This window comes from Castanea sativa, chromosome 2 (genome assembly GCF_040712315.1).
Source record: "Castanea sativa cultivar Marrone di Chiusa Pesio chromosome 2, ASM4071231v1".
In the NCBI taxonomy this organism is placed as follows: domain Eukaryota; kingdom Viridiplantae; phylum Streptophyta; class Magnoliopsida; order Fagales; family Fagaceae; genus Castanea; species Castanea sativa.
In genome coordinates, this window is record NC_134014.1 from 27,067,209 (window position 1) to 27,078,763 (window position 11,555).

The following is an 11,555-nucleotide window of genomic DNA, read 5'->3' on the forward strand; positions in this document are numbered from 1 at the left end:
GGGCTATTATAAATAAACTCAACCATAGGAAGAATCTGGTCCCAACTAGCAGCATGATCTCCCACAAGACAACGAAGAATATCACCCAAACTCCTATTAATTGCTTCAGTTTGACCATCAGTTTGTGGGTGGAACGAAGAAGAAAACTTCAGCTGTGTATTCAACATTTTCCATAAAGTACGCCAAAAGTAACTCATAAACTTCACATCTCAATCTAAAACAGTAGTGTTAGGCAACCCATGAAGACGAACAATCTCTTTAAAGAGGAGTTTAGCAATATGGACAGCATCTGCAGTTTTAGAACAGGCAATGAAGCGAGCCATTTTTGAATAACGGTCTACAACAATGTAGATGGAATCATGGCATCGAAGAGTCTTAGGCAAGCCTAAGACAAAATCCATATGTAGATCCTGCCATGGCTCATTTGGATAGGAAGAGGAATATATAAACCTGTATTTTTCTTCTTTCCTTTACATACTTGGCAGATCCTACACATTAAAACAATTCTGGCCACATCCCTCTTTAATCTTGGCCAATAGAATCGTTCTTCAACCATGGCTATGGTCTTATCTCTTCCAAAATGCCCTGCTGCTCCACCAGAATGTAGCTCTCGAATAATTTCTTCACGTATAGAAGTATTAGGCAAGCAAAGATGAGTATCCTTAAAGAGGTAACCATCATGCAACGAGAAATCCAAATATTCAGCATGCTATCCAGCCACCAAATCAGCATAAATAATGCTAAAATCCTTCAAGAAGGATGGTCCCTCCTTAGTAAATCAAAACCCACAACTTGGACCGCCATTGAAGAAAGAATGAATACCGCTTGACTAAGTGCATCAGCTACTTTGTTTTTTGTGCCAGCCATATGTTTGATAACAAAACTATATGATTGTAAGAAAGAAACCCATTTAACATGTCGATAGTTTAACTTTCTTTGAGAGTTAATGTACTTTGATTGCCTCAAGGCCTTCAATGCTGCATTTGTCCAAACAATCTAACACTTCTTCAAACAATTAGTAATTGGAGCCATGATAGTGCTGAAATTTTTAATAAAGCACCTATAGAATATAGCCAACCCATGCAAAATACGAACTTCATTCAATGTAGTAGGAATTGGCCAATCTCAAATGGCATTGACTTTATCCAGATCTACCTCCACACCTTTAGAAGAAACAACAAAGCCCAAAAACAGGACGCTCGACTTCATAAAGGAGCACTTCTTCATGTTCACATAAGAGTTTCTCTTGACGGAGAACTCTCATAACTTGTTGAAGGTGAAAAATGTGTTCCTCACTGGTCTTGCTATATATTAAAATATCATCTAAATAGATGACAAGAAAGCGACCAATAAAAGGCTGGAAGACCTGCGTCATGAATCTCATGAATGTGCTTGGTGTGTTGGAGAGTCCAAATGGCATGACTAGCCACTCATAGAGACCATCTTTGGTTTTAAAAGCGGTTTTGCACTCATCACCAGGCCTTATACGTATTTGGTGATATCCACTTTTGAGATCAAACTTGGAGAAAATAGTAGAACCAGCCATTACATCTAGCATATTGTCAAGTCAAGAAATCATGAATCGATACTTGATTGTGATCTTGTTAATGGCACGAATATCAACACACATGCACCAAGAACCATCCTTTTTAGATGTAAGCAAAGCTGGAACAGCACAAGGGCTCAAACTTTCTCGAATAAATCCCTTGGACAGTAGCTCCTCTACTTGTTTCTTAAGCTCAGCATGTTTCTTAAGCTCAGCATGTTCTTGGTACAAGATCAATTGCATGTAGGATGCTACGTAAAGGAGGAAGCTCATTAGGCAAATCTCCTAGTGCTACATCAGAAAATTCAGGTAGCAAAGTAGATACCCCTAAAGGCATGCCAACATCACAACCCACAATTGGCTCCCTTACATCTCGCACAATTAAAGCAAAGACAACACCAGCCTTATGCAGTGGGGTATCTGAGAGAATCTATCTACTACCACTAAAATGGAACCGTGCTTAACTATACATGGGAGACCAAGCACAAAATCCATGCTTATGTCTTAACAGGGACAATCTGACATAGCTAATAGGGTGTAGAGGCTAGTGTTATTCTTGTGATGCTTGGCCAACTAACATGTACAACACTGGCCAATTATCTTGTGAACGTTTCTCTTAGTCTCTTCAAGCTTGGCCAATAAAATTGGCACTCTACTTTCTCAATGGTCTTACAATGCCCAAAATGTCTCGAAAGACAACCAACATGAATCTCCCACACTAAGAAGTCTCTCATTGAAGTCTATGGGATGCAAAGATAGTAGGCCTTGAACAAGTACCCATTGTTGTAGGGAAGGACCATGTTCTGACTACACATGAATCACTCGAGATGAGCACAACTTGACTCAAAACTTCTTCTTTTTTTTTTGATAAGTAAGAATGATATATATACGAAAGGCTACTCTATGCATTAAAAAAAAAAAAAAGCAAACCCAGAAAATACAAGAAGAAGAAAACAGAGAAACAGAAGAGAAAAACAAACAACAAAGAAATTATAAGAGAAAAAGGGAGCAAAGAAAAGGAGGGAGGGAATCACTAGACGTGAATTCTCACGCCCGAGACCAATCAAAAAGAGTTCCACTAAAAGAAGCAAGCAACTAATCACTGGAGCTATCCAAATCCTCAAAAGTCCTCCGATTCCATTCCTTCCAAATACACCATAGGATGCACAACGGGACTAAGTTCCAGATCTGAGACAAATGCTTCCCCAGCCAATTCCACCAACCAAAAAGCAAGTCTGGGATCGATCTAGGAATAACCCAAGACAAGCCAAAAGTTATAAAAACAAAGCTCCATAACCGATAAGTCATCTCACAATGAAGAAGTAAGTGGTCTACCGTCTCTCCACAACTTGACTCAAACTTGCAAGAGTATTATAAAAGCCACAAAGAGCCACACTCAAGGGGTCAAGTTTTCCCTACATTGAGGGAGTTGGTGCTAACACCAAATATAGGCCCCCCAATCATATGTGTTTATGGATGTCGACACAAGAAGATGTCCACCAAGTGACTCTGGGAAGACGTCCACGCAATGAATGGACAGACGATGAAGGCCTGTTGCTAGATTGGTCTAATTGACTTTTTAGATCGTATTTGATTTGTAAATTTAATGTTATTTACTTCTTTTTTTCATATTTAATGTAACTAGCTAAGAGTTTTTTCCTTTTCTTAATCGGTTATAAGGTTAATTCCTTTATTTTCTTGATGTAACTTGGGAACTCTATTTTAAGGATTTTGCTTGATTAATAAAATTATTGGTGAGGAAAAGGCTAGATTATAATAAGGATTATAGGGTTTCCAATGGGGACAAGGATTAGTAGGGTTTGGGATGAAACAAAGGAGAAAAATCAGGATTTGGGCTGCTGTTCCAGTGCTGTGAATATTAACCTGTAAACGGTAAAATAAAAGAAGAGATAACTTTCTAGGCATCACACCTAGACTTCCTAAGCATCACACCTATCCTTGGCATTACACCTATCCTTGGCATCACACCTAGACTTCCTAAGCATCACTCCAATAGAAAGGATTGCAACTCTTTAAATAGAAGTCTAATACCTATTTCTAGTTGAACTAAGATTTCTTAAAACTCTTATAAGACTTGGACTTAAATTCCTTAGGCTACTAAGCCCAACTAAATAACTAAACTTAAATAAAAACCCAAAATAAGACCTAAGATTAGTACAGCCCATGTCTACAATTTAGGAAATTACAAAATTGCCCAACACAAGATCAAATAAAATATAAAACTGAGAATGGCTTTTCACAACCTGCATCAGGAATGGTTACCCCTTCCCTGTGTTTGGATATTTTAAAAAATAAGTAGGGGAAGGGGAATAAATATCCCTCCACTTTGTTTGGGTGTTCTAAAAATTAAGTAGGGGGAGAAGAGGGGAGGGGAAGGATCATATAAGTTGACAATTATGACCCACTTTTGCTAATTATAAAGATAAAGATATAAATTGATATCATAAGAACAAATTTGACAATTTAAAATTTTTTTTATATAAGTGAAACTCCACCCCATTCCTCCAAACTCCCCCAATTTGGGGGAATTAAAAATGAGGGGGTTTGCCAAATCCCCTAAAACCATTCCCCTTCCCTGTTTAAAAAATATCCAAATAAAGTTTCATTAAACTCACCCCCTTGCAAACACACTCTTTAGTGCTGACTCCTACATTTTATCATTTTTTTCTACCACTTAGGCTGATTATGTTTCACTTGAAAATATTTTCCAAAAAAGAAAATATTTTCAAGTGTTTGGTTGCATTCCTGAAAATGCAATGAAAACCATACTTCCTACTACTCTCCACATTTTCTCAACTCCCAAACAGATATATGATAAACAAACTCCAACCCAAAAAAATTAAGAATAAAATAAAAATAAACTTTGTTAATAAGAGAGAGAGAGAAAGAGAGAGAGAGAGAGAGATGAGATCAGAGATTGCAAGATTAGAGAGTCTGACAAGATCGGAGATCAATAGTGGTTGGTTGGGCTGCTGACAGTGGGGATGGGGGTGGAGGTTGGGGCTTTAAGCTGGCATAAAATATTTGGACTGAAAATGCCCCATATTTACAGTCAAACTGGAATCGTTTTCAGGTTGAGTAGCATTTTTAGTCACACCAAACACCTGCAACTGGGAAAAATATTTTAGGCAAAACAAACACAACCTTAGTGTTGACTCCAAACAACCCCTACTGTTGATTACTCGCTTAATCTTTTTTTTTTTTTGTTCTTTTTGTTTCCCTACAAATCCCTATGTCAATCTTGTGCTGCATCACTCTTCACCGCCACCACCATTACTGGCCCCCCCAAAAAAATGAAAACCTTAAGAGTAGATTAAGATATTACCAAAATGAACTAAAATTACAGATTATGTTTACATATTAATTTTATCAATATAATGCTCACATTCTTAATTGCCATTTGAGAGTATTCTGTTTTTTTTTTTTTTTTTTTCTAATTACTACACAACCAATTTAGAATAAAGTGTAATGTACAATTGCAAAAATGAATCCACCAATTAAATCCACCTTGGCAACTACAGATTGTAGGTTCTTCAAAAAGATATATTGTAGACGATCAAAAAAACATATACTCACATACACACGCATTATCAAGATATAGTTACGCCAGGATTGCAACTAAGCAGAAGATTAGAGAGAAGCAACAAAGAACATTTAGAAATACCTTTTCCCTCTCTCTTTCCATTCTCTTCTCCTCCTCTTCTTTCTTCTTGCGAGCCTTTTCCCTTGAGGTTTATTGAAAAAGAAAAATTAACATGCATGATAATTTGAATAATTAGTTAGCCTTTAAAGTTACTGAAGTGTGCATTATAGCTCCCTAAAGAAAAATGTTGTCAAAAGTATTGCAAATAGTTAGTAATACTATACATACATACATACATACATACATGCATGCACATGCATGCATGCATGCATGTTGCCAACATCAAAACTATTGTGAAACATGATACTAGATAAAGATGTGTCAACAATTAATTAATTACTCTCTACCTTAGCTCCTGTTGTTTGGCTTTGAGTTCTTCCGGTGTAAGAGAAGGTTTTGGAACCTCAACTTTTGTATTAACAGGTATCTGAGCACACATAAGCTAGTAAGATACTTAAATCATCATAAAGCAATCCTTCAGTTACCCTTTTTTCAATTAAAAAGTGAAGTAATGCTTTAGTCTCTAAAAGCAATGAAAATAAACAGATAAATAGATAAAAAGATGGACAGACATTAAGAAACAAGTAGTTAAAAAAAAATGAATATAAAAAGATAACAGATATCATACCAAGGGCATTTGATCAATATCACAGTCATTCTCATGCTCTACTATCCAATTAATAGTAGCCTCAAGACTAGCATTGCCTGAAGACGAGAAAACTAAAAAGATTAAAATAACCAGTGAAATGCAAATGAATAACGTAAAAAATTCCCAAATCCAAAGGCAGACAAACCCATCAATCTTATAAAATGCCTACAAGTAAGACAAACCCATCAAGTATCATCGCATCATACGCTGATGGGTCTAGCATTTATTGATAATATTCCCATTGCATCTCCCTAACCATTTCCAAAGAATCTTGATTTCTAGGCTACATGAAACAGAACCTCTAAGGAAAGTCAACACCTAAATTATAAGTCATGAAGCTGACTAATTTAGGGGTCAATGGGCTCATAATTGGGGCCTTACACAATGTATTTCAATCCCTGCTTTCTACAATTTGTTAGCTGTTAGCTTTAGCTCTTGAGCTTCATGCATTTTCTTCATGTCCAAAGTGTTCATCATCATAAACCCGATGTTCATTTTTTTAATAAAAGTTCTATTACCTATAAAAAAAAAATTATAAGTCATGAAGCATTCCATATTACCACACTTTAATCCATTAACAAAACACTTTCAATCTTAAAAGTCTCCAAGGATTCCAACCACAAATTCAAACTAAATTTTAACTTAATTCCCTATGAGAGAAGACAATTCAACCGATCTGACATGATAAATCAATATTTCATCAGTATCCTTTACATTCCCAGCCTAAAGCAATTCCTATGAGCCCAATAAAATATACGTACATAGTAGCCACAACATTTAATCAATGAGAAGTTATTGCAAAAAATAAAATCAGAGAAGAAGATATTACTGGTAGTATTTTTAAGGATTTCACAATAAACTAACCACTATAATGAAGTGCACGGGTTGCTCGCACTGTTGGGAAGCCCATCGCTTCAAGTTCCTCAAGTAGTTTTTTGTCAACTTCAGGCACAACCATTTCTAGAAGAATAACATAAAGAATAACATAAAATAAATTAGGTAATCATGAAATTAAGATTTTTTTTTTTTTTTATAGGTAATAAGAATATTATTAAATCAAACTGAAAACAAATGAAAGCCAATACAAGGTGTTCATAATGGTGAACATAAGGAAAAGCAACAAACAAACAAACATCAACAAAGAACAAGAAAAAACTTAAAGTGCACTACTAAGAGAAGAAATAAACTCAAAGATAGTGGAGCAATCCGAGAAGCCCCAACACCTAGACCAATCAAATAAAGTCTTCTGGCATAGAGCTTGTAATTGAACCAAGGATTTCTCGGTATCCTCAAAAGAGCGCCGATTTCTTTCCTTCCAAACAATCCATATCAAACAACCAGGAACCATATTCCATATGTCTAAATTAAATTTTCCCAACCAAAAACTCCAACAATACACCAAGCTTTCCACATTGCCTGGCATGACCCATTGTGTCCCAAAGATCTGAAACATATAAACTCACAGAGAATGAGCTACCGGACAGTGGAGGAGAAGATGATCCACAATTTCCTCATTTCGATGACACATACAACACCTATTCGCCAAAATGCGCCCTCTAAGCTTAAGATTATCCAATGTAAGGATCTGCCCATAAACCGCTGTCCACACAAAAAATGCCACCCTCCTAGGGATCGTAGCTTTCCAAATACCCTTCCACGGAAAGTTGGAGGCAGCTACACCCCTAATGATATTATAATAGGACCGGGTATCAAACTTGTCATTCCCTTTGAGACACCAATAAGAAGTGTCACTCCCACCACCCCTAGGGATCCGGGATTGAATGAACTCAAGGAAAGAGAAGGCAGCCCCTAATTCCCTTTCATGAAAATCCCTATGAAATCTCAAATTCCATATTCTATCGTTACCACCCTCCTGGTAGCATAAAACATCAGAATTGCAAGCTTCCTTGTCATTAGAACACACATACAACTAAGGATAGAGCCTTTTAAGTGAGTTATCTCCAACCCACTTATCATGCCAAAAAAGAATACGAGTGCCATCCCCCACCACTAAGGCCACATGGTTGGAGAAACTCTCCCACCCATCACAAATACCACGCCACGGACCACATCCGTGGGCCCTTCTACATATTTTAGTAGTCCACCCCCCTTGACTCTCACCATATTTAGATGCAATAACCCTCCTCCAAAGGTGAGTGCCTTCTCGCCCAAACCTCCATAACCATTTCCCTAACAAGGCTTTATTAAAATGCACTAACTTCCTGATCCCCAAACCACCCAAATCTATCGGTAAACACACCTTCTCCCAAGCCACCAATGGATATTTGAAACACTCCTCTGAAGATCCCCATAAAAACTTCCTCTGAATACGCTCCAATCTATCAGCCACAACAACAGGAATGACAAACAATGATAGATAGTACGTAGGAAGGCTAGAAAGAGTACTCTTCACCAGGGTAAGTCTATTCCCCCTTTGATAAATAAAGATACTTCCAACCTGAGAGTTTCTTCTCCATCCTCTCCAAAATAGGATTCCACACCGATGTTGTTTTGTAAGGGATGCCCAACGGCATACCCAAGTATTTCATAGGCAGACTACCCACCCTACATCGAAGAATGGTAGCCAACGCCTCTATATTTCCAACCTCCCCTACCGGAACGATCTCACTCTTCCTCGCATTAACTTTCAAACCAGTAAATGCTTGGAAGCAAGTCAATGCCAGCCTAATGGACAACAACTGATCTCTAGACACATCAATTCATTACTTTTCACAATTATATGGATTAAACACACTTAGGAAATAACTATAACTATTCATTTTCCTTTTATTTTTCCAGAATCCCAATTGTTTGGTCCTAACCCAAACCACCAAAAAGCATTGACAACCTTGCCAATAAAAATTCTGATGAAAAAGAAAAATGCTTATATTAATTACAACATAACCAATTGGGTAAAGAAAGAAATACATTATGCAACCAATATCCCATGTGTTTAGGTAGAGCATTTGGAGCCAGAATTTGGAGATGGCATTTATTAAATCCCCATCTAAATAGATGGAATTTCTCCATTTAAAGTAATGCAGGATTCTCATCACGCCAACGAATGCAAGACCAAGTGATTTATATTTATAAACTCCACTATTCAGTCTCTTCCCTCTTCATTCTCAAATTCAATCTCTCTCTAAAATTTTTTTCCTTTCTCTTTCAATTCCCTTCCCATTACCATGTCAAATTCTACTTCAATATTATTTATCATCTATTTAATCCTTCCCACCCCCACCCAGCAATTGAAAGGGATCCAGTCCTTGTTTTTGATTCAGGCTCTAACCTTTTATACCATTTTTGACAGCTCCAATTTGGTTGGTCGCACTTGCACCAGTCTGATATAATTTCTGTGCACACTTCTTGAAAACTATTAAGAGATTTGTGTTGGGGAGTGGGGGGGGAGGGGGGGGGGGGGGTAAAAAAAGGCTGGAGCTTTGAGGTAAAATCAATACATCTTTTTACCCACAAAACTATATATGATCTTTAAGAGTAGCAGAAAATCTTTGGTTTTGTCCTTTTGGGTATGTTGACAGGCTAATTAGTTGACAGTTCCACTCTAGCATAGATTATATTCTTTGTAATTTTTTTTCCAAAACAATTACAGAGACCACTTCTTAAAGTTTAATCCTTTGTGTTCTGTTTTGTATTTTTTCTTATAAATCTAGTTATACCCAAAACCTAAAAATAGCATTTTGCTCTGTTTGTTATATTGTGAGATTAACTTAGGGAATGAAAGTATTTGATTGCCATTGAAAGGATATATGTTTCATTTTTGTTATGATATTTGGTGAGCTGTATTGTATTTATTCATCTTGATATCGTTCTTGTGATGAGATATTTTTGCAATAGGATCAAAGGTGGCCTTTGTTGTTCTATTATTTTCTGATTATTTCCAAACATCAAAAATTTACAATTGCCATCTTTTAAATTTTCTACAAATATTAAAACCAAACAAGGAAATTTATAAATGATGGGAATGTAAATCCCATTAATTAGTAAAATTATGTGTATTTACTTATTTAATCATTTGCGGGTTCCACTGGCCGTCAAATAAGAGATCTAGGCATGATGATAAAAAGCAATCATGATTGTGATTTTCAAGGCGTGGCCATCCAAACAACTTATACTCTAGCTTGCTAGCTAGCTGCAGAGATGAGCATATATCCAATTGTAACATACTTCCAAATACATCAGCAACGAATTCAAATCAAACCCAGAAAGCAAAAAACCAACTAAAATGAAATAGTACCTTCAGGGTGGCAAGTACTGGCATCGGCACAGTCGGCAACAGACTTTGGAACCTCCAAACTTATTGGTTTCACGGCCTCAGCAGTCTTGTCAACAAACTCGGTATGCCCAGTTCTTTTGGTATGCAAATCAGTTTCCTAAACAAAAACAAAACAAAACAATTTTGTATTGTAGAAACATAATTTAACTACAAATCATCAGCAAAAACAAGCAATTAAGACTAGGAAATCTAAAGCATCATATTTCCCAACTCCAACAAAAACCTAGAAAAAAGCACATTACTAGAAAGTACAAATCCAAATAATAAAATACGAACCGTTTTGGATCGGCATGGTTTGGCACAAGTGGTGCAGACAAGGTTGAGGACGGCCTCGGTGGACTCGGAGAAGTTGGAGTGGGAAGTCAGCTCTGCGTGTTGCTGGGCTTCCTCTACAGACCTCAGCAGGGCTCCACAGTCACCGCACTTAAGTGACACGCCGGCCATGGATGATGGATCTCTCTCCTTCTCAAATCTAAATCGGATAGGGATGGGGATTGGAATAGCTTGTTGCGCAGGGTGGGTAGCAGCAGCAGCTTTTACTATTCCCCGTGTTTGGCAATTGGATTACTAGATCCACAAAGGTGCCGGGATGTTTAATGGATGGAGAGTACCTTTTATTTTCTTTTTTCTTTTCTTTTTTAGACACTGACCAAATTTTAACCATGCAGTTGCATCAATTTTATAATAATAATAATAATTGCTCTATATTATCATTGTTGGCATAATTTTTTTTTTTTTTTTTTACAAGGCAACTGATTTTTTTTCTAATGCAAGTGAGGCTTTAAACACAAAATCGCTTAGGAGTTGATTGGAACTAATTTTTTATAATTTGATAATTACCCAGATGTGGATTTGAATTTTGCTTCTCCTAATAAAGTAGAAGAGCACTAGCATCCGTTGTGCTATCTCATATGTCATTTCAATATGTCAAAACCTACTTAGTTTACCACACTATTTTACAATACATTTTATGTGTTTGTTTGGGTAGTTCGTTTGCGGCCACGTTTGGCTTTTTTTTTCTTTTTTCTTTTTTCTTTTTCTTTTTTTTTTAGCTGAGCGCCTCTTGCATTGTTCATTGTCCATGAACAGTGCATTTAGGCATGTGAACAGTAAAAATTTTGTGAACAGTAACTTTTTTTTTTTTATTTTTAGTTTTCAACAAAATAAGAGTTATCCAAATGAACTCTATATCAAATATTTTTATTTTATAATTCCATCACATTAAAATAATATAAACCATCCTCATTCAAAATTTATTTCACTTTATCCTCTTCTCCATACTTTTGAACTCACAACCCTTATAGCCTATTTGGAAGTTTAAAAAAGGAGGAGGGGTAGAGTAAAGGAAGGGAGGGCAATTCAATTACCTTGTTCGGAAGTTTTTTAAGGAATTAGGAGGGAG

General features: G+C 36.6%; 1 protein-coding gene across 1 annotated transcript in view; it reads right to left on the minus strand.

Moving 5' to 3' along the window:
* LOC142625913 (uncharacterized) overlaps nucleotides 1-10,828 on the minus strand; it is a 48,263-nt gene extending 37,435 nt beyond the window's left edge. The window contains exons 1-6 of the mRNA XM_075799666.1: nucleotides 10,430-10,828; nucleotides 10,115-10,250; nucleotides 6,724-6,819; nucleotides 5,839-5,915; nucleotides 5,558-5,637; nucleotides 5,232-5,292 (exon numbers count right to left, since the gene is read on the minus strand). Of these exons, the coding sequence (XP_075655781.1) occupies nucleotides 5,232-5,292; nucleotides 5,558-5,637; nucleotides 5,839-5,915; nucleotides 6,724-6,819; nucleotides 10,115-10,250; nucleotides 10,430-10,597 (618 nt within the window). The 5' untranslated portion in view covers nucleotides 10,598-10,828. The remainder of the gene's footprint in view (nucleotides 1-5,231; nucleotides 5,293-5,557; nucleotides 5,638-5,838; nucleotides 5,916-6,723; nucleotides 6,820-10,114; nucleotides 10,251-10,429) is intronic.
* Nucleotides 10,829-11,555: the final 727 nt, after the last annotated feature.